The 23626-nt window shown below is 36.9% G+C and overlaps 1 protein-coding gene and 2 pseudogenes across 2 annotated transcripts; 1 reads left to right on the top strand and 2 right to left on the bottom strand.

Moving 5' to 3' along the window:
* Positions 1 to 486: 486 nt before the first annotated feature.
* LOC143533831 (uncharacterized) lies at positions 487 to 3625 on the top strand (annotated as a pseudogene).
* Positions 3626 to 4034: 409 nt separating this feature from the next.
* Positions 4035 to 5689, bottom strand: LOC143533827 (cytochrome P450 98A2-like; annotated as a pseudogene). The gene is made up of 3 exons (XR_013135427.1): positions 5203 to 5689; positions 4731 to 5128; positions 4035 to 4659 (listed from the first exon to the last, which is right to left on the bottom strand). The product of XR_013135427.1 is annotated as a cytochrome P450 98A2-like (transcript).
* Positions 5690 to 19392: 13703 nt separating this feature from the next.
* On the bottom strand, positions 19393 to 23334 carry LOC143533826 (Holliday junction resolvase MOC1, chloroplastic-like). Its single transcript, XM_077028480.1, has 6 exons — positions 22981 to 23334; positions 21875 to 21980; positions 21214 to 21266; positions 20656 to 20787; positions 20394 to 20466; positions 19393 to 19518 (listed from the first exon to the last, which is right to left on the bottom strand). Exons 1-6 carry the CDS (start codon positions 23332 to 23334, stop codon positions 19415 to 19417), a joined length of 822 nt encoding a protein of 273 aa, XP_076884595.1. The 3' UTR covers positions 19393 to 19414.
* Positions 23335 to 23626: the final 292 nt, after the last annotated feature.

Genomic DNA, 23626 nt, shown 5'->3' with positions numbered 1-23626 from the left:
TTAATTCGCACGGGGTCTATAAAGGTCAACGTATTCTCAGGGACGGCCCTGGCTCTAGATGATCTCCAATCTTCTAACCAGCTTCTCCCAGCCTCTAATGTTGGTTCTCCTCTTCTCCTAGCATCTGATCCTCTTAAAATGTCCAAAATCACGACATAATTGAGTATTTGGCGATGGATTGTCAGGAGATCTCTCACGATAGTCGGGGCAAGGCAACCAACAGTGACGTCAACCCTTCCGAAGTAAAGTCAACTCACCATTGTGAGACGTAAACAAGTGTTCTTTATATGTAATATATAAAATAAAAATTGTATAAATAATAAGCTCGTTTATGCTTGCGAGCCAGCTCAAATAAATCTCGTTTTAATTTATGGCTCGACTCGATTAGAGTTTTTAACAAACATAACTAGTCGCAAGCAAGTTGCAAAGGTTAAGGTTTATGTTTTGTTGTTTGTTAGGGTTTTTGTGCATCACAAAACAAACTCCATGTCTGAAAACAAACTGGTTAAACCAAATGCAAACGTCAGTGATGACGACGACGATGATGATGATGGTACAGTTTGCTTGGGAGAATCATTCTTCATAGATAACAAGTACCCGTCAATCAAGTCTCAACAAATGATTATTATTGGACAATTGATTCATATATATATATTTTTTAAATTTGTATGTTAATGTGAAGCTATGAGGTTGCTACTTTTACATTTGGGCCTCATGTTCTTCAGCTTCTCTGTCTCCAATCAGCTTCCAGTATGTTCAATTTTTATTTTGTGTTCGGTATTCGAATTCGGTTTCTGGGAATTGGGTTCGATTCAAATTTAGTAATCAGGTTTCGAGTCGATAAAAAATAAAAAGTTGTGATTTTCTATTCGATTCGGTTTGAAATTTGAATTAAAATTATGCATTTTATTTATGCACACATAATCATATAAGCACACACATATTTTTAAAAAGCTCAATTTTACATGTAAAATTCAACTTTTCATTATTTTTTTTGAAGCTTTTGCTATAAATACATGTAGTAGACATTCTAACAAAAACTCGCTTTTGAATTTTACTTTTTTTTTCTTTTCTTAACTTTTATTTTTTATTTTTGAGTTTTTTTTTATTAAAACGACTTCCAAATATGTTTATATACAATAGCCCTAACAACTTTTTATGTAAAAAAAAGGTTTTTTTACATGTATAAATAATTTTTATAGGATTTTTTTACATGTTCCCAGACTTTTTTGTGGTTCCTGATGAAATCGCCCCAGCACACACACATGCGTGCGTGCATATAGAAAGATATAATTACAAAAGAGCTTCTAATAAGACTTTAAATTTAGATATTTAATATTCAATCCAAAGATCAACCCAAGAAACAATTACCCTGTATCAGTAAATGTGTAAAATTCTAATTCTAAATACATAAACGGATACATTTCCAATAACGCTGAGCTTCTGCAAGGATGTTCTGCTATCGAGTTAGGATCTGGTGTAGGTTGGTTACTTTCAGACACTACACTCAATCATTCATTGTCTGTCTGCAAATTGTTTGACATCAGATACTCATATTAATCATTTAAATCTATTTTGTGCTACGTATGCAGGTATTACTGGTATACTTAGCAGCAGATTTTGCCGTGAAGTGGTGCTTACTGATCATAATGATGAAGTCCTCAAGGCATGATTGCAAGACTACTATTATCCTGCACAAAGTTATGGCTTTTAACTATTTACGTAACTTGTGGTTTTCAGATCTTGATGAAAAACATTGAGCTTCATGAATCTTCTGAGAATCCTAGTTCATGTGCTGGTAAGATTAATTGGTATTAGAGTAATTATGGACAGATGCACCGAACCGCACAAGGCCTTGTTCATGTTCGTTCGTTAAGCTTTTATCGGGCAAGCTAACGGTTCACGAACAGCTGACCGAACGAAATTTCTTGTTCTTGTTCTTGTTCGTGTTCGTTTGTTAAGGAAACGAACCTGTTCGTGAACGGTACACAGACACAAACGAAGATTAGTGAACGCAAACACTGTTTTATTTGATTTAGCTAACCGAAAATGGCCAGTGTTAGCGATTCGGTCTGGCTACCAAGTTTGTGTTGGTGTTTTTTTTAATTCATATTCATATGCTAATTTTACATATAAATTAATCACATAATACTCGAAGATATTTTTTTAAATACAAACAAACATTAACGAACATAAACAGACACATTATTGAACGTTCATGAACAAAATTGAACGAGCATGGCCTCTGTTCTTGTTTTTTCATTTAGTTCACCGAACAAAATTCTTTGTTCATGTTCATCCATTTATTAAACGAACGAATGTAGACGAACTTCCCGCCGAAGCGTTCGATTCGTTTACAGCCATAACTATGGTACTGATTGCCTAATATCGAGATTGTTGTCAACAGCTTTAAGTGCAGAAAAACTAGAATGGGGAAACTCGGAACAGCTAAACCATATAGTACAGAAGCATCCGGAGGGATTTGATCTGGTTCTTGGAGCTGACATCTATATCCTTATATGATCTTTTCTTCGCGTGTATGTATGCATATACCGGAAGTACCCAAATTGCTCCAACCAATGAGGGAGTGTCACCTCGTTTTTTACCAAATCCATTGAAAAGTACCCAAATTGATGGATTTGGTAAACCCCACTTTTTTTTCTTTTTTTTTCCATTTTTTAAATTAAAACTGAATTATATATTAAAAAACAATTTCATTATGTTAAATAGATAATTTACCCAAAGTATCCAAATTCTATTTTTTAAAACTAAAATAAAGTTATATTGGAAAAAAAAAGGCATTTCCATTTTTTTAAAATAAAAACAGAACATAAATTATATAAGTTATCCTTCCAAATTTGTTGGCCTTATAAAGTAACTTTGTTTTAATCCTTTCAATCATATTCATTGACTTATTGAAAAAATATAAAAGAAATAAAGAGGATGGATGCCTAAAAGAAATAATGATTTTTAACATTTTATTTATTGTTGAGTTTTGTACACAATTCACAATTTTTGATCCGGTGGTAGTACCCAAAAATCCAAGCCGAAACCATTTTCGAGTAAACCGAGGCGAACCCATTTGCCAAGAACGCCCTGATACCTTATACCGGTGACTGTTTAAATACAAGAACAAGTAAATAGGGGACAATCCTGCTTTCATATTTTTTTAGTACCAATATAAGTGCAGTGCCTTTGAATAATCTTATTTGTGTAACATCCAAATGAATTTTGCCTTGACAATTTATAAGCTTTCAGCAAAATAGCGTGCCTCCACTCTTTGACACAGTGAAACAGCTCCTTTGTCGAAGAGGAAAAGAGTGATGCAGATTCATATTGGCTTATGTATCTCGTTCAAAAATGTAAGTAGCGCGGTCTATAATCGACTTGGCATGTATTTTTGTGAAAAGGGTAAAAAGATAAGAGTTTGCTTGTATTGTCGGAAGTGAATTCTAGATGATAATCGATTTGTCAATGCAGGATGGATGTTATGGTTACTAAAGAAGCTATTGCGCATGGGCTGCAGATCCATGAAGTTGAAGGTACTCGTTCGGTGATCTCAAATCTTGAGGGAGTTATATATGATATAACCCTTTAGATGCTACATTTGAGTGTCATGTAGTTCTTAGATGCTACATTTTGTATGATTTAAAATAAGTCAAATATTTATGCACTTGGTTACTAGTTAGAATAATATTGGTGTTAGTTTTTATAGTTATGTTATTTAAGATGACCAAAATACCCTCGTTTTGAAAAAAGAAAGTGAAATTTACATCAATTTGTTATTTGTGATTTTAAACATTATGATTGCACCCACCATTATCGCTATCGCGTGGTGTTATTTGTTTGTCTGCATTGTTCTTAATACGCAAGTCTATATCAATATCACTTTATATTAACTATGAATTGTACCGTAGATTGCAAGCCGGAAACATGGATGATAGGCATGCACGTGTTACAATTTAATAATATAACCACTAAATAGAGAATCAGTTTGCAACTTGCATTCCCTTTATTTTAAGATAGTTTGTTCTCTACTTTTGCATCATAGGATGTAACCTTGATGTGGGGACCACTTGCAATGGAGTGCATATACATCACCAACCCCGGGTTTCCTGACATGTCAATTTCTTCTGGTCTCACGCCGTCAGCGAAAGACCATGAGAAATGATGCAGAAGGGGACCCAACATCGAGGTCACCAGGTTGATACCTAATTGTGCACCCGGACAAACTCTCCTTCCTGCACCAAATGGCAATAGCCGAAAGTCGTGTCCTCTCATGTCCACGTCCTCTTATAAAAACCGCTCAAGACGAAACTCAAGTGGGTTTTCCCATGTAGCAGGGTCTCGAGCTATCGCCCAAAAGTTTACATGCACGCTCGTGCCCTTAGGGATGTCATAGCCACCGAGTTTGATATTTGTATTCGCTTTGTGAGGGAGCATGAGCGGGGTTGGAGGGTGCAACCGCAATGCCTCTTTGGCTACACATTGAAGGTATGGGAGGCTAACGAAGTCGGGCTCGGTGAGGACACGTTCGGGTCCAATCACACTATCTAACTCCTCTTGTGCTTTTCGTTGCACCCTCGGGTTCTTGATAATGTCCGCCATCGCCCACTCAACAGAGATCACGGTTGTATCCATTCCAGCAACGATCATATCCTGTTCACATGTGAAACAATAATTAGTTAACCGAGTACCCGAACACCCATTATCAAAATAACAATGCCTACCCAGAGTAAGCCAATAACCGTGTCGTCACTGAGGTCATATTGCTTTTGAAGGGTGAGCAACGCAGCGACAAAGTGTTGCTCGGTGCCTTCGGTTTTCACACAAGCAGCCGTATGCTCGTCCATAATGGCACGTGTGAGACGCTCAATGCGCTAACCATGTTTTGCAATCGCCTTTCCATCGAGCGGGAAGAACCAACGCAGCCATGGAATGTGCTCGGGTATGGCCAAAGATGCATCCAGCTTCAACCCGTTGGCCATTATTGCCTTCAACTCGTTTCCTTGGTCGTCTATCACGCCTTCGTTGCTCATAAACCGTTTCCAGAAAAGGAGTCTTGTAAGGTTGTTGAATGATACTGCTCCCAGGTAATATCTCAACACCAAACTCTTGCCAGCTCTATCTGTTCAAACATAATAAATATTAATTTGTTACAACTATACATTGTGTTCAGAACTATGAACTTATTATACTCACCAGGACGAGTGCAGTCGTTGACAATGGATTCGATCATAGCGGTAACTTCGTCTTCCCTAATAGGCTGAAGCGCCTCAAGCCTCTTCGGCGTAAACAACTCAAGCATGCACACTTTTCGCACCTTCACATAATGCGGTCCATAATCCGCCCAAATGAAATCCTGCCCGTCCCGGGTGAACATGGCCGCCAATTGGCTCCTCTGATGATTCATCAACAGCTGGTCCTTCTCCTTCAAAACCTCTTTTGCCAAATCGCTGTTCGACACGACAACAGTTAGTGTTGATCCAAACCATACGGATATGATGGGCCCGTAATGCTGCGCCCACTCAGCGTAACAACGAAATCTGTCGGGTTTAATGTCGTAGAGGTTCCCGACGATCGGCCAGGGGCGTGGGCCGGGCGGGAGCTTGAACCAGAGGTGGTGGTAGAGAGTGTGAAAGAGGAAGATCATCAAAGTGAAGGTGATGAGAAGAAGTAAAAATGTCATTGTGACAGATAATATGGTGAATGGTGTTTAGGGGTGTATTATAAGGACTAGGATTATATGGTAAAATGTCATTGTTGAATACTTGAATGTGAAGTTAAGTTTATCTAGTTTTTGTTTCTATTCTGATTTCCCAAAATGATTGATACACACATGGAAGGAAAATAAACTTAAAAACTATTCGAAACCGGTAATAAGACATATCTTTAGACTTAAGGTTAGTTTTAAAGAAAACCGGATATCTGGACGAGTATGGTATTAGATGATTATCGGAAAAATGTGTGCTTATCTACACGAAACGTGTCCTTAAAGGATTTCTTTTTGTTTAAACTTAGCTTTTTATATGACTTAGTAATAGAATAATCCACTAATTTTAAGCTACATATTCTAACCTTTTTCTGTGCATTAAAGTTTTTTAAAATTTCATATTGTATTTTTAAAAATCTAAAGGTTAAGTTTTAACAAACTAACAGGTATAGCCACCACTCGTGAATAAAACTTGATGCTGTCAGGTGTTGAACCGAATATGAGAAACGGCTTTACAACTATTTCGACACTGAAATGGCTAGGTGAACACAGGAAAACTAAATGGTTTTTTACTTTCTACATATAGAATTAGCTAGCCTAATGCCTAAAAGTTATAAAGTGATTAAGCTAATTCGTGTGAAACACAATAATAAAACATGTGCAGGCCGTGTTTGAATTCATGTGTCCGAAACAATTTTCGAGTCAGGTCACGTTTGGGTTCGTGTCAAATGGACCTGCCAACCCACAAACACGACACGTTTAACAACCCTTACAATATATAAATATGACACATTAATGTTGGGTTTTAACAAGATTATCAAAGTCATAAAATCCCAATTTTATGAAAAACGCAGCGAAAATTAGTTTTAAATCTCGTTAATTTGATATGTATAAAACCAATTTTACACATGCAAAACCCAAGCCCGGATCCAAATACAAAATACATACTATCAAATACATGCATGTCACTATAAGTCCATGCATGTTAAAGCTACCTTTCAAATCCAAGGAAGAGGAAGGAGATAATGATGAAGAAGGCAAGAACTTGAATATGAAGCTCCTCAAGCTAGCATATCCCAAGCTTTCCAACAAACACCACTTGTAGCTAGGATTTGGTAACACTTGACAACTCCTCCTTGTTCTTGTTCTTGTCCGTCCAAGAGAGAAAAAAGAGGGAGAGTGTGTAGAGGATTTTTCCTCTAGTCTGTTGTGTTGTATTGTTAAGTGAAATGAAAGAAAGAAAGATTATAAGTCTTTCAAAGTGGCACCATCCAAGTCCACCCATTCACAATCCTTGTATGTCTCCACTAACCTCTAGTAAAATAATAAAATAATAAGGAGAAGGAGAAAGAGGGGGGGGGGGGGGGGGGGCTTTCTTTTCTTGTTATTATTTTTATCAATTTTTATAACAATCAATTTATATGTTTATAAATTATGTTATAAAACTTGTAGGTGACATGCTTGGTAATTTGGTTTACGCATTGTTATTTAACCAACTTAAATAACACTATGTAAAGTTCTCTCAAAATATAATCCATATGATATATTCACTACACAAGTACATTGTATTTAGAAACCCTTTTTCTAAATAACTCAAGTGTTAATATTCATTTGTTATGATCATATCATATATAAACAAATATTATTGGTGTTTGTCTAGCTTGTTATTGGGTATGACCCGACTTGGATCATGACATACTACCCACATCAATAATAATATGTTTTGGGCATAACGAGTCCAACAATCTCCCACTTGCACAAGATACATAGAAGATTGATGCAAGTAGCAAATACCGCCTAACTACGGTTTACTACCCCTAATACGCATGACGAAGTGCCATTCAATAACATCATCCCCTTCAAGTCCCTTACTTGAAATGATTTAGGTACATCTATCATTTATCCCTTTGCTACAGATGTCATGTCAAATCTAGAGATACAGAGTGATCATTCTCTGTTGATTTAACTTTTCAGGCCTTAGACATCTCACTCTCAACGAATAAGAGGGACAAATCCCCTCTTGACTACATACGTCTCTCACAATCACCTTGTACCAGACCTGATCTTAGCCTTATGTACTGTCATGTTTCAGAGCAGCGAAGAACTAAGTCAAAGTATAATACTTGGTGAATATCAAGACCCAATATGTATCTCAGGTCGGAGGATACTATGATATTCGCCTTTGCTCAAATTTACTTATGATCAATCACAAGGATTCCATGTAGTAACATTTGAGAGCGGGTCAGTCCAATATTTATAACTCATAAATATCTATGAACCTTGGCAGCAACCCTTGCTCTATATTCATATCCCATGAATATCCACCAATCCAAGTTCATAATAGTCTTACTTTCATATTTGTTCCCACAAATATGAGCGACTACGGACTAGAATAAGTAACTTATTCACGGATTTAAACATGCTAAAATGGAACATAACTCAAAATGTCATAATCATAAACCATAATCATATGAATGAGTCAAAATAACAATTGCTCCGATATCCAAATACAAAATTCGATCATATCCAATCACTAGAATATCGAAGTCCTAAGGCATAAGTATAACCCTCATGCTTTGGCCTTTCAAGGAGCTTTGTGAGTGGATCCGCAATGTTTTGATCGGTGTGAACTTTGCGAATACATATCTTTTCCTTTTCAACTTCATCCCTTATGTAGTTGAACCTCCGCTCAATGTGCCTCGTCTTTTGATGTGCACGAGGTTCCTTGATTTGAGCAATCGCACCCTCGTTGTCACAAAAGATCTCTAGAGGGTCCTGAATGGTACGGACTACCCCTAGGTTGACAATGAATTTTCTAATCCACGCAGCTTCTTGAGCTTCCAATGAGGCGGCGATGTATTCCGATTCCGTGGTGGACAAAGCTACCACATTTTGTTTTGAGCTCTTACAAGAGACTGCCCCACCATTCATAACGAAAACATATCCCGATTGTGATCTAGAATCATCTCGATCGGTTTGGAAACTCGCATCCGTATAACCCTTTACAACGAGTTCCTCCTCACCCAAACTGTATTTTAGAAACATATCCTTAGTCCTTCTAAGGTATTTCAATATACTCTTGACCGCCATCCAATGGCTACTTCTCGGGTTATGTTGGAATCTACTTGTCATGCTTAAAGCGCATGATACATCCGGTCTAGTGCATACCATTGCATACATGATGGATCCAATAGCCGATTCGTATGGGATCCCATTCATTCTATCTTGCTCTTCCTTCGAGCTTGGACATTGAGACGCACTCAATATCGTTCGTCCTTGAATAGGTACCAAACCTTTCTTAGAGTTCTCCATCTTGAACCTCTTCAAGATTTTGTCAATGTATTCACTTTGGTTTAAACCTATCAACCGCCTTGATCTATCCCTATAGATCTTTATTCCCAAAATATAGGCGGCTTCACCAAGATCCTTGATAGAAAAACAACTTCCAAGACATGCTTTTACCCCTTCCATGGTTGGAATGTCATTCCCAAATAGTAGTATGTCATCAACATACAATACTAAGAAGGTAATGATGCTCCTACTAGCTTTCTTATACACACAAGCTTCATCACCATTCTTGATGAATCCAAATTTCTTAACTTCTTCATCAAATCGGTGATTCCAACTTCTAGATGCTTGTTTCAATCCATAGATTGATTTCTTTAACTTGCATACTTTGTTAGGATGTTGTGGATCGACAAAACCTTCAGGTTGAACCATATAGACATTTTCCTCAAGATGCCCATTTAGGAAAGCGGTTTTGACATCCATTTGCCATATCTCATAGTCATAATGTGCGGCTATGGCAAACAATATCCTAATAGACTTTAGCATTGCTACGGGAGAAAAAGTTTCATCATAGTCAACCCCTTGAGTTTGAGTGAAACCTTTTGCTACAAGTCTTGCTTTATAAGTACCCAAGTTTCCATGCATACCGGTTTTCTTCTTGAAAACCCACTTACTTCCAACCGGTTTGGAATTAAGAGGTGGTACAACCAAATCCCATACTTGGTTGTCATGCATGGATTGCATCTCAACGTTCATGGCTTCTAGCCATTTGTCACAATCAGATTGTGACATTGCATCACGGTATGTGGTGGGTTCATCCGAATCTACCACATAGCATCCAACCACCAAAAATCCATATCTTTTGGGTGGATGACTAATTCTACCGGATTTGTGAACGTTTTGTGTGTCTTGATCAACCATTTGATCATTCTCAACAACCTCTTGTTGAGTGCTAGTATCAACCAAACGTGTATCGGCTTGTGGTTCTCGATCCTCCTCGAGTTCCACCGTTCTACAAGTACCTTCCACAAGGAACTTAGTTTCCATGAACTCGGCCTTTTGAGCAACGAACACCTTTTGTTTGGTTGGGTTGTAGAAATAATATCCCATAGAGTCCTTGGGATATCCTAGAAAGATACATTTAGTGGATCGACTTTCAAGTTTGTTTTGGGTGTTGTTCTTGACATAAGCCTCACAACCCCATACCTTCAAATATGATAATGATGGAGCCCTTCTATTCCATATTTCATAAGGTGTTTTGTCCACTTTCTTGGTTGGGGCCATATTTAGAATACGGGCCGCGGAGAGCAAAGCGAAACCCCAAAATGATAGAGGCAATGTGCTTCTAGCCATCATAGATCGAACCATATCCAATAGAGTTCGATTCCTCCTTTTAGACACACCATTATGTTGTGGTGTTCCGGGTGGAGTAAGTTGTGAGATGATCCCACAACTCCTAAGATGATCTCGGAAAGCATCACTTAGGTATTCACCTCCTCTATCCGAACGAAGTACTTTGATGGTTTTATCGAGTTGATTTTGTACTTCCTTTTGGAAGACTTTGAACATTTCAAAGGCTTCATCTTTGTGTCTTAACAAGTACACATACCCGTAACGACTATAATCGTCGATAAAAGTAATGACGTATCTTTCACCATTCCTTGTCATTGCCTTAAAGGGACCACATACATCCGAATGTATGATACCCAATAACTCTTTTGCCCCTTCATTTATTCCACTAAAGGGGTCCTTGGTCATCTTTCCAAGTAAACAAGATTCACACTTATCAAATGAATCATCTTCACTTGATTCCAAAAGACCATTCTTTTGAAGTGTATGTATGCGATCTTTGTTTATGTGACCAAGGCGACAATGCCAAAGATAAGTCTTACTCAAATCCATTTTGAGTTTCTTGGTGCTTGATTGGTACAACATGTTATCAAAGGATGTGTTATCATGAACTAATTCATGAATGCCATTATACAGCATTGCTTTAAAATAAAAGACATTATCCATGAAAACACAAATACCATTGTCCATATACTTAAAATCATAACCATATTGTCTTAACAAAGAAACGGAGATAATGTTCCTAGTCAAATTAGGAGCATACAAAATGTCTTTCAAAATAACTTCCAAACCATTTGGAAGCTTCAATGTGTAGTCTCCTCGGGCTTCGACAACAACCTTTGCTCCGTTGCCCATGAAGAGACTAATATATCCTTTCTTGAATCCTTTATTTCCCTTGAACCCCTGCAATGAATTGCAAATATGAGTTCCACATCCGGTATCCAATACCCATGTGTTAGAGGAAATAAGAATAAGATCAATGTGAATCATGAAAGTTGTACCCAAGGTTTGCCTCGCATCCCTTTTAGCTTTCAACTCTTTGAGATGGGTTGGACAATTCCTCATCCAATGCCCAATCTCCCCACATCCAAAGCACGGATCCTCCGAGCTAACCTTTAGCTTATTTGGTTTGGGTGGTTCCACTTTAGCCTTTCCCTTGAACTTGCCCTTGACTTGTCCTTTACCTCTGGCAACCTTTGCCTTGGGTTCCGGGTGATGCCTTTTCTTATTGCCTCCCTCATTGATCGTGAGAATGGGTAAAACCTTTTTACCCATTCCCATCTCGGCCGTTTTAAGCATTGCATGAAGCTCGCCAATGCTCTTGTCCCACCCATTCATGTTATAATTCATAACAAATGTCTCAAACCTTTTAGTTAAGCCATTTAGGATCAAATCCGTGGCTAACTCGTTTGAGACGCGACAATTAAGGCGCTCGAGACGATCAATGTGGCTTTTCATCTTAAGTACATAAGATGAGACCGATTGGGTTTCCTCCATACGACATGCGTGAAGTGCTCGAACCGTTTCGAAGCGTTCCACCCTAGCTTGTGTAAGGAACATTTCCTTAAGTTGGGTGATCATGTCGTATGCTCCATGAAGTTCAAAATCCTTTTGAATCTCGGGAATCATAGTTCCCAACATGAGGCAAGAAACTTGCACCGAATCCTCATTGTGCTTAACCCAATTGTTATGGTCTTCGACATCGTCAATGCTAGGTTCATCGGGAATAGGATCTTTTGATACGTAGTATTTCTTTTCTTGCTTGAGAACGATTCTCAAGTTTCGATACCAATCCATAAAGTTGGTATAGTTTAGATGATCCTCGTCGAGTATAGATCTTAGAGATAGGTTATTAACGGGTGGAATAATAACGTTAGGTGGGTTGTTGATTGCGGCCATCTACAAATATAACAAAGCTCAATTTTAATATTTTCTATATCAATTATTTTAATCTTTAATACCCTTTATGTCTCCAAGACAATTAATGATTAAAATCTAGAACCCAATGTTACATTCAAATAGTAGTTAGGTGACCTTTATCCCACTATTTAAATTAACAAGGTAGTTAATGTTTGATGATTGAAACCCTTTGCAACTTCTAGTTTTATAGGATCGGTTAAGCATCTCATGCTTAGTTGGCATGTTTAATCCCATCAACACCATTGTACACCATGCTTCGGTGACCCTATTCACATGGTTTCCAATTTAAGTCGTCCTACTTAGACACACCAAGTGGTTAGGTGACCTTTATCCCACAAATATAGCAAACCCACCTCAAACTCACAAGTTTCCTCTAATGCGGTTAGGTGAACTTTATCCCACACCGAGTTCCCAAGTGATTCGAGTGTCGTATAAAAGGATGGTGTTCAACTTATTTTATAAAAGGGATTTTAGTTTTCTAAATTCTAGATTGGAAAACTTTTTATGTACCTTTCATTTGCATGCATTCAAATGTATGGTACTTAGTTGAAAAACCCATTTTCAAAGTTCCTATTAATAAACCCATTTTATTATGAAATCGTTAGCCTTTAATAAAACCAATTTTTATTACCTAACGATTTCTAAAGAACCAATTTTATGTTAGTTGTTGATTTTAAGTTGTTAACAATCCAAATTGTAATAACATATACAAAAGTAAATCAACCATGCAAGCATAAAATACACAACCACAAGTTAATAATTATAGCCTCCTAATGTTGACTACACTTGTTGACCGAAGACAAGTGTGTCAAAAAGTCTCTCCTAAGGGACCCAAAAGGACATGAGCTTGTGTCGGTGAACTCCCACTTGATCCCGCGTCCAAATGCTCCAAGTGTTCACCCCCGTGTTATGGTCTCCTTCATTTTATTTGGGTTCTCTTCCTTGCATCTTCTTTTACAAAACATATCCTAATACACTTTTCTAGTAAAAGAAATGTTCCTAATATACTTATTATTACAAACTAATTGAAAGAATAAATAGATTACAAACCCAAATAAATATTACAACCATATTGAATGAACAAACAACCACTTTGAATGAACAAACATAACAACACATACATTCAACCAAACTCAAGGCCATGGCTAGGTTATGAACATCTATTACATATCCAAATATGCAATAATACAAGACCCAAAATGGTTCCCCTTGACCCTTGAAACTTTCGGCCAAAACAAACAAAAACCGAAAGTTCCGGGTTTTGTCCAAACAACACAATTAATCATCCAAATGACTTAGTTTTTCAAGATTACCACATGCATGTAAAGTATAACCTTGAAAAACCATGGGGTAACCAAAACCCCTAAAATTTTCGGCCATATGGTAAACCCCACCATAAACTCGAAAATTTTTGGGTCTAATAAAGCATGCATCCGTATAAGCGGCTCTTGATGCCATTGTTGGGTTTTAACAAGATTATCAAAGTCATAAAATCCCAATTTTATGAAAAACACAGCGGAAATTAGTTTTAAATCTCGTTAATTTGATATGTATAAAACCAATTTTACACATGCAAAACCCAAGCCCGGATCCAAATACGAAATACATACTATCAAATACATGCATGTCACTATAAGTCCATGCATGTTAAAGCTACCTTTCAAATCCAAGGAAGAGGAAGGAGATGATGATGAAGAAGGCAAGAACTTGAATCTGAAGCTCCTCAAGCTAGCATACCCCAAGCTTTCCAACAAACACCACTTGTAACTAGGATTTAGTAACACTTGACAACTCCTCCTTGTTCTTGTTCTTGTCCGTCCAAGAGAGAAAAAAGAGGGAGAGTGTGTAGAGGATTTTTCCTCTAGTCTCTTGTGTTGTATTGTTAAGTGAAATGAAAGAAAGAAAGATTATAAGTCTTTCAAAGTGGCACCATCCAAGTCCACCCATTCACAATCCTTGCATGTCTCCACTAACCTCTAGTAAAATAATAAAATAATAAGGAGAAGGAGAAAGAGGAGGGGGGGGGGGGGGGGGGCTTTCTTTTCTTGTTATTATTTTTATCAATTTTTATAACAATCAATTTATATGTTTATAAATTATGTTATAAAACTTGCTTGGTAATTTGGTTTACACATTGTTATTTAACCAACTTAAATAACACTATGTAAAGTTATCTCAAAATATAAATCATCCATATGATTTATTCACTACACAAGTACATTGTATTTAGAAACCATTTTTCTAAATAACTCAAGTGTTAATATTCATTTGTTATGATCATGTCATATATAAACAAATATTATTGGTGTTTGTCTAGCTTGTTATTGGGTATGACCGGACTTAGATCATGACATACTAACCACATCAATAATAATATGTGTCTTGGGCATAACGAGTCCAACAATAAAAATATACATGGGATGTATGCTTATAGCTAAAAAATATATGCATGCAAATAAGATCGTAATATAATATGCATTATGGTATGCTTTTCGGTTGGTAGATACATCTAAATAAATTGGACAAAGAAGCAATTAAATTACCTTTAGCCAACTTTGTTTCTAGATGACCAAATAAATATAGCAACATCATTATCCATATTCATTTGTGATTTGTCTCATTGGCATGGACACAACCATGTGAAGTTTCGGTTGTACGGAATCTCTAAATCTATACCAAGATAATTACGTGTGAAACACATATTCTTTGTGCATTGTACCCTAGGTATTATGAGGTGTAGTACAGCAATATGATGGCAAAAACTGAACATGAATATCGTGTAGTTCATTATTATTAGCATTCTTGTTTTTTTTTTTCTCTTTGAAGCAATAATATACTGGTTTATAGAAAGGTCATTATTTTATTTTTTTTACAACGAAATGGTTGGGCCCAAGCCAACTACTCAAAGGCCCATCCATGATGGGCCCAACTCGCAAGCTTATATTAAGAGACAGCTCAAGTAGAGGTATAGGTGATCAAATCGGGTTGGTCAAAGGAACCGGAACCGGTTCAGAACCGGTTCCATTAGTCAACATCACTGTTTAAACCGGTTCCATGGTCGAACCGGTTAGGGAACCGAACCGGTTCCCCAACCCTCGGACCCGGAACCGGTGGAACCGGTTCTGACCGGTTCCTAAACCGGTTCTTACACTGTAACCGGTTCCAACCGGTTACAACCGGTTACAGTGTAAAATATTGTTTTTTTTTTCGTTTTTCGTTTCCGCTGCTTGTGTAGGTGATAATTTGTGTTCTTCTGATTTCTGAAGAGGCTCATGCTACTTTTGTTGTTCACCCACAGAGCAATGGTAAACAACATATTGAACTTAATGCTATGAGTGTCAGCGTGTTTGAATTGATTAGTCTGTATCGTGTATCGTGTAATGGTGAACTTAAATCTGTATCGTGTTACATTTGTTGAGTTTGCTATGTATTATAGTCTTTTGGCTTACGCAAGTCAAATGCTGAATTATAATCAAGAGCGGTGTTATACGATTCGTATTTGTATAACATGTTAAATAAAAAAAACAATTAACATAAAATTCATTTTATTTACTTTAAGAAGTTCAAAAAAAAAGGTTACATGTTTTAAAATATTCAAAAACAAACTAACAAAACATTAAACTTATAAATATAAAGTTGTGACATATTATTTCTATAAAAGCCTTCTTGTTCGTCGTAATTATTGAGTGGCGACTTATTCATCAGAATTACTTGTAGAAACGCCTTCTTGTTCGTCGTGCACTCGAACATCAAGTGGTGTTTCGTCTTCCAGAGTGGTCACGTGTTGAACACGATCGATTGAGTCCAAGTGATCCTTCAAGCAAATGCACATCTCCACCGACTCCGAATTCAGTCTTGTTCTTCTCACCGATATTACCCTGCCACTAAGAGAAAAAGCAGATTCCGAAGCTACCGTAGAAGCTTGGGCGGTTAGTAAATCACGGGCCATGGTGGCAAGAATCGGAAACTCGGTTTCCTTTACCTTCCACCAAGCCAAAACATCAAAAGTGCCATATTCCTCTTCGGATAAACCGGTAGAGAAATCATATGCACTATACCTTCCTAGTTCGCTTGAAGGGGTGTTACCCCTTTGTTTTTTAGCCGTTACGTTGCGAACGGTGTTCATAAGGCTAATCATGGGGTCTCGTACTCTAGGAGCACTTGAACTTGATGAAGACCCCCCCGGCGTAGGCATGTGTATGTTTGACCCATATTTATTTATATAAAAGTCATACATAAATTTAAAATTCAAGTTAAAATCATTTTGTGCCTCTGTTGAAAAGTTTGGGTCAACTTCATGCATATCTAAGGCTGAAAAAATTTCGTCTATCACACATTCAACCCCCGTAACATTTAACATTGGGTTTAAAGCGGCGGCGCAAGTAAAAATCGGTGGCAATTCAAGAAAGTATTTTCTTAATTTAAACTTCATTGGTAATATGATGTTTGAAAACATTGGACTTTTATTTTCAAATTCTTTAAGATTGTTAACGATTAAAAATAACTCCGAAAGAACCAAGGGACTTGTCGGATAATACGTTCCCGATAGTTTCGTAGTTGATGTTTTAAAAACTTCAAGAAAAGTCGATAAGTCATTGATAATTTCCCATTTCTCATTTGAAAAGGGGATTGCCAAATCATTCTCGGCAAGACTAGAATGAAACATTTGTAAAGTGTCTCTTTGTTTCAAAGCACTTTGAAACATTATGCAAGTGGAATTCCATCGATGAGGTACATCCCAATTAGCTCCCAAAGCTTTTCTTCCCGTATCTTTACAAAATTTTCTATAATCCATTTGTCTTTTTTTACTTTTCTTAAAAACTTCATGTAGCATTACTCTAAAATCGTTTATAACCGATGTAACCTCATCCGAAGCAAGTCCGTCTTGCACGATTAAATTAATGATATGTGCAACACACCTTGAGTGAAAAAATACACCATTGCAAATCGGCGTATATTTTAATTTTAATTTATCAACCGCCGATGTATTATTCGACGCGTTATCAAATGCAATTGAAAATATTTTATTTTCTAGTTTATAAGTTTTTATAACATAATCTAAAATTTCAAACAAATTATCTCCCGTATATGGATACTCAAAGAGTTCGAAAGCAATGGTGCGTTTCATCATTTCCCACGATGACGGGTCTACCCAATGAGCGGTGACACAAAGATAAGATTCGGGTAGACCATGTGGAGCCGACCAAACATCAGTAGTTAAGTTTATTCCCGTATTTATATTTTCAAAATATGCAATTAGTACCTCTTTGGCCTTCTTCCACAATTTTAAACAATAACGTTTAAGAGTATGACGACTTACGTGAGTGTATTGTGGTTGAAGCGTATCTCGAATCATGGCGGTTAAGCGAGGGTTGTCGAAGTGGCTAAACGGCAAAGCTTCTTGAATCACAAACTTCGCCATACGATCTTGAACTCGATCAATTTGGTATGTAAATATTCCGCCTTCACTATCCATTTGCGTTTGTTGCGACTCGACGTTCTGTTTCAACGCCCTGCAATACGGTCTTTCGATGTGTTTCTTCAAATTTGAATTCGAAAGTGGGTTTAAATAAATCCCACAAAACTTGCACCGAGCCTTCAATGAATGGTCACTCAATTCAACCAAATCCCAATTGCACCAAATCTCTTGATTACGATTATGAGGTACAATACGAACGAAACTTGGTCCGGCGGTGGAACCTTGACCAACCGATGATTGTGAGGCAGCCATAACAACAAATATGAATATAGAAGAAGAGAAAACAAGAGATTAGAGAACTCAGAACGTTGTAATAGCGTTTTTTTGTATTTTTTTGCGTTCGGGTTTGCGTTTTGAGTGTTGTGATGAACCCATTACACTAAATACCTATTTATACTAGTAGTGGAGTGTTTGGGGAGCCAAAAAAACGGCCATTTTTGACCCCAACGGTCAAAAAACGGCCATAAAACCGTTTCCCAACGGCTAGAACCACTCCAACGGCTATAACCGGTTCGGAACCGGTTCCGGTCGAACCGGTTCCAGAACCGGTTCCGGTTCGGTTCCGGTTCCTACCCGGTCCACCTCCAAACATGTCAAACCGGTCCCGGATCGTCGGGTTGAAACGGAACCGAACCGGTTCCTACGAAAAACGGGTAGGAACCGGTTCGGTTCCGGTTCGGTTCCGCCGAACCGGTTCCAGGAACCGGTTTTGTTGTCCACCTCTAAGTAGAGGTGTACAAAACCAGTTTTTTTTCCCAAACCGAACCGGTTAGGTCAAACCATGGTCCAAACCAGTTTGACTCAAACCGATTCAGTTTAGAAACTGGTTTGGGAGCAAGAAAGGTCGAACTTGTCCAACTCGATTCGGTTCGGTTTAGAACCGGTTTTCCTCAAACCAGCTTGATAGGTCAAAAAGGGAATCGGTCGGCGGGCTGGGTCCGTTGGGACCCGGTTTAGGTGAAACCGGTTCTCTTGTCAAACTAGTTCGGGTCGGTTTGCAGTGAACCGGTCCCAAACCGGTTCTTTTTACATCTCTAGTTCAAAGGATGGCCTACCCTTGTTCAAGTTGAACATGTTTCTAGAAGGAAAGGATCGAATTTTACCAGTTTAAAACCACATTTTAACCGTTTCAAAGTCTAGGATTACAAACCAATTTCAACCCTACAGTTTGGTTCAGGTCCAAACCAGTTCAACCAAATCAAGTTCAGTTCGGGTTGAAAACCAAGCTCGCGTTGCAACCCAGTATTGTTTTCCACCTCCAGTTCAAAAGGTAAAGTAAAGTGAAAAAAAACATCAACAAATAAGTCAATGGAATGTAGCTAGACAAGACTAAACACAACTCGGTCTTCAACAAAATGTAAACTGATTTTAACATATTTGGTACTATGTTGATACTACTTGATAGTGTTCTGGCTAGAAGAAAGATAACACAAATATTGTTAAAAAAAAAAACACTATTTAACCAATAAGATCTACATAAAAATGTATTAAGAGCATATGCTTACAGATGCCGCCAATTGTACAGAAAAACAATCCTCAAATTCCATAACCAAGTCACATTTACCCATAATTAGATTCCATATGAAAACCAACTTTAGTTAACGTAATTAGGCCCGTTACTCACTAACACATGCATTTCCAAGCTATCCACAGGCATGAACATCTTACAATGTACTATTGTCCGTGTCAATGGTCATTAATGACTTGGATTCAGAGTTTAATCTTATGCCTTTACCATATGCAGCAATGAGCAGCGCCTCAGCCCGCCCTGCAAAAGTTAACCCATGCAGAAATCAAAAGTAAATCTCTAACAGGTCAAACAAGTTAATCTAAAAGAGTCAACTTAAAAATGCATCTGGTTGTTAAACAAGATGAAAGTTATCCAAAATTTATTCAAGTGCATAAGCCTTCTAAATTGTTTTACTAAAAAAAGGTTTAGATATATAATAATATAGTATAAACAAGCCAAGCTGCTCGTGCTCGAGATCGACTCGCTAAAAGCTCAAATCGAGCCGAGCTTAAATGAGCTCGATATCTGGTCTAAAAACAAGCTCGTTTAATAAATGAACCCATGCCCGAGCTTCATTTATCAAGATCGAGTAGGCTCATGAGCCTAAACAAGCCAATTATTTATATATTATTATTGAATGCATTAAACATACATTTACATCATATAATTATTATAAATCTATTTATAATATATAAGTAAATGGGACGCTTGAGAGCGCCACTCGGTACAATCTTGTGAGTCATCATTTACTTTTCCCGCTCTTCTTTCTCCATCTAATATATAAGTTGTTTTCCGGTTATGCTTTTCTAATTTCTAGATCTTTATTTCTAACTATATAATATTTAATTCAAAATTTACCTTTATTCAACCCATGTAACTTACGGTTTCTATCTAGTATATAAATATATACATGAGCAGCGCGATTCAGCTCCGCTCGGCTCGTTTACACCCCTATTAACATTGTAGGTTTGCACATTGTAATCATATTTGACGTACTAGTTATTTAAAATTAGCAAAATAGGGAAAAAAAAAGTGAATGTGGATTGGCCCGGCCCGGCCCGACCAAACTGAACCTGTTACCCAACCTGACCACTTTCAACTGACAGGAAAAATAGAGATATATGTGCAAGTACCGTGATCCTTTTTCCTTTTCAGTGAGGAACTTAATGATGGAAAGAGGGAGCATGCAAGTGCCCTGCTATCGTCCTGCAAACATATTTTTCACATATTAGAATTAAAACACCGAAAGGTTTAACAAAAATAATATTACTTTACGGTACTCGGAATATATAATTTTTCAAGAAATGCCAAAAAAGCACTGATCCTAGTTAAGTATATGAAAATTTAAAAGGATAATAATATATTTTCTTTTGTATTTAGGAGCAATTAACAAACCTTTGTTTTGCCATTTCCGGACAGTTTGAATTCCTGTTTCCATCGCAAAGATGGCACTGGGACCACAGAAACCCCGGACGCAACTAGGACCCCAATCCAAAGCCCATAATTGAATCCGCCACTCCACCATCCCTGAACATTTTAAACCTCATAAAAACAATATTTTGGGAGTTAAAAGGGTGTTTCGATGCACGTTTTGAAAGTGATAATGTGAAATTGAAAAATAGAATAAGTAAATCTTTTTAAACAAAAAGCTTTGTAGAAGAAGATAGTGTTTGGATGTATTTTTGTTTTGTAAAATTGTAATAATAATATAAGCAAAACGAATTATTTGATAGATACAATGTCCAAAAGTGACAATTTTATGAAGAATAAATTCTTTTAAGGATAAAAGAAGAGTTGAAACTAAATATTCAAAACTGTATATTAACCACAAATAATCACATAACAAAAGCAGAATCCAAGCATTAAAATCTGATCATTGAACTTCAAATTACAATGAACAGTTTAAAACGCATATCCGAACACCAACATAAAATAAATAAAGAAAAAACAAACCTGTTTCCCGTCTCCTGGATACGGAATTGATTGTTCTATATATGCAGTTGTTCCTGATGAAAATTTTGCAAGTCACAACATATATATAAATATTAGAATGACATGAACCTGAGGAGGCTACTATTTGTTAACTTCTAAGTTTCATAAAAAGAAAATTATAAAAAAGTAGTAAGCGCCATAAATCACTAGCGTGATTTGCACTCTGTAGAATACACTGTCATGCAACAAAATTTATAGTCAATCACTTACAATTATAGGATGCTAAATGATTTAAAAAGCTCATTATATATAATACATCTTACAATTCTGTATGGGTCGGGTTGAGCAGAAGTACTAGTTGTCCAAAATTTATACATGTTACAAACTTAATAACGTAAAAACGAATAAACAAGTTTGTTATATTTAATAGACTAAATTATTATAAAAATTATTTAAGATGTTTTACACACTGGCATTTTTGGACCAGTTCCACGAATTGACCAATTTCTTAAAATTATAACAACTCAAATCAACCAATTCATAAGTAAATTTGGTTAGAGAATTCGTATAAACTGTTTAAGCAACTATCCATGTTGAAATGACCAAAAAAGATATTGAGCTTAAACTAATAATAAATAGACGTTATGATAAATCATGAATGGTGGAAGAGACAGTAACATACCAGTTGGAATACTAAGACTCCTAAGTAACTCAACAACAGCCTTAGTGTCCATACGACGACGCACACGGTTTCCTATCAACACTTTCACGTTAGGAGAATCGTACACCTGAAACATACAAACAACAGCAAACGTCCAAACATGAACCTGAATCCACTTCATACAACTTAAATAATTATTTCCTGCATAAATCAAGAATGCTGCATCTATGCAAAAAGCATAACATCAAAGAGCTTATAATCAGAACACACCAATAACTAATGAGATTCAAAACAAGATCACCAAAAAAGATTTATGATTTTACCCTAAATTTCAAAAATTATAATAGAACAGATACTGGTGCATAAGGCACAATCAATATATAATGCCTATCACATCATACAGGCGGAAAATGGTCATAATAACTTTTGTAGTGATAAATTAGTCATTCCTAATCACTTGCCATTCAAAAACATCATATGACCCATATAACTTGCACTCATACGACCCATTGGACCATTTTCTCCCTGCTATACAGCCCATATGACCGTATTTTCCTTGTATAGACTGTACAGCTCATATGAACTTCAATGATGTCAAAATCTTTGAAGTATTCGAAAAATTATACTTATTAATCCAATCCGATTAATAAGTTTGAAAAACTACATATAAAACTTTGAAAAAAATTGTATATATTTAATACTGAAAAAATACATATAAAATTCCAATCTGATTAATCCCAATTAACCGGTAACACCTAGCAAGTTCTACACAAGGCCGACTATGAGGCAGGGCTAGGTGGTCGACTGACCCCGGCCCGACACCCCGATAGGCCTGAATTTTTGTTTTTTTAAAAAAATTAAATGTTTTTGTTTTGAAAAAAAAAATTATATATATTTTTTGGAAAAAAAAATATATGTAATCTTAATATTTAAACCCAATTACTCAACTAATTTAAGGCCCAACTTTTTTTTGCCTTCGGCCCAAAAATTTTCACGATTCTTGGAGATGGTCTTGGTTCTACATCACTGCTATCATGGGCAAAAATGCATAGCTACACACTAGTTGCAGGCAGGCTGCAGCATAACATAACAACTGCAAATATAAATTTAGGGTGAATGAATGATACCTGAGCTGCAGAAGAGCCCAAAACATCATATGGTTTCAATACCGCCAACGCACCGGACACATCCGGGTCAACCCCAATAACCCACTGCGGGGAAACAACACCATCCTCATCCGTTTGATTAACAAGAGAAGAGGGGCAAGTGAGAGAATGCAACCACTGGTGTTTGAGTTCATCAGCAGAAGCCCCCTTAGTTACCTTAGTTTTGAGACTATTAGTGGAGCATAATAATTTTAATTTAGTGGAGGTGGAGAAGAAGAAACAGCAGTTGGAGAGGACGGAGCGTAAGCGAAGGCTACTTCTGGAAATTGGGTTCATCATTTGTTGGTGGTGTTGTTGAAATTGGACGCCTCCCATTAATAATAATAACAATAGTGGTGGTAGTGATTCCGTCAGTGTATATGCATAGTGTTAATCTCGGAGAATTTGCAGGGCGGGATAATGGATGGGTTTCGGTCTGCTCGAAATTAGCCCGGCTTCGTTTCAAGTCAGACGAGCCTAATTTAACTTACCCTCACTTATGTTTATCTACCTTTTTCATTTTTATTTGTTTATTAATGTCCGTGAATATTGATCCGCAAACAACGATTATCAAGGTAAAAGAAATGATTTTGGAGATTCGAAAGAGGGTTAGTGGCAAGAGTGACAT

This window comes from Bidens hawaiensis, unplaced genomic scaffold (genome assembly GCF_021521415.1).
Source record: "Bidens hawaiensis isolate Kalapana, Puna unplaced genomic scaffold, B.hawaiensis_p1.1 tig00009922_1, whole genome shotgun sequence".
NCBI classification, from domain to species: Eukaryota; Viridiplantae; Streptophyta; class Magnoliopsida; order Asterales; family Asteraceae; genus Bidens; species Bidens hawaiensis.
Note: the sequence above shows the minus strand (reverse complement) of the source record. Positions and strands in the feature narration are given on the sequence as shown.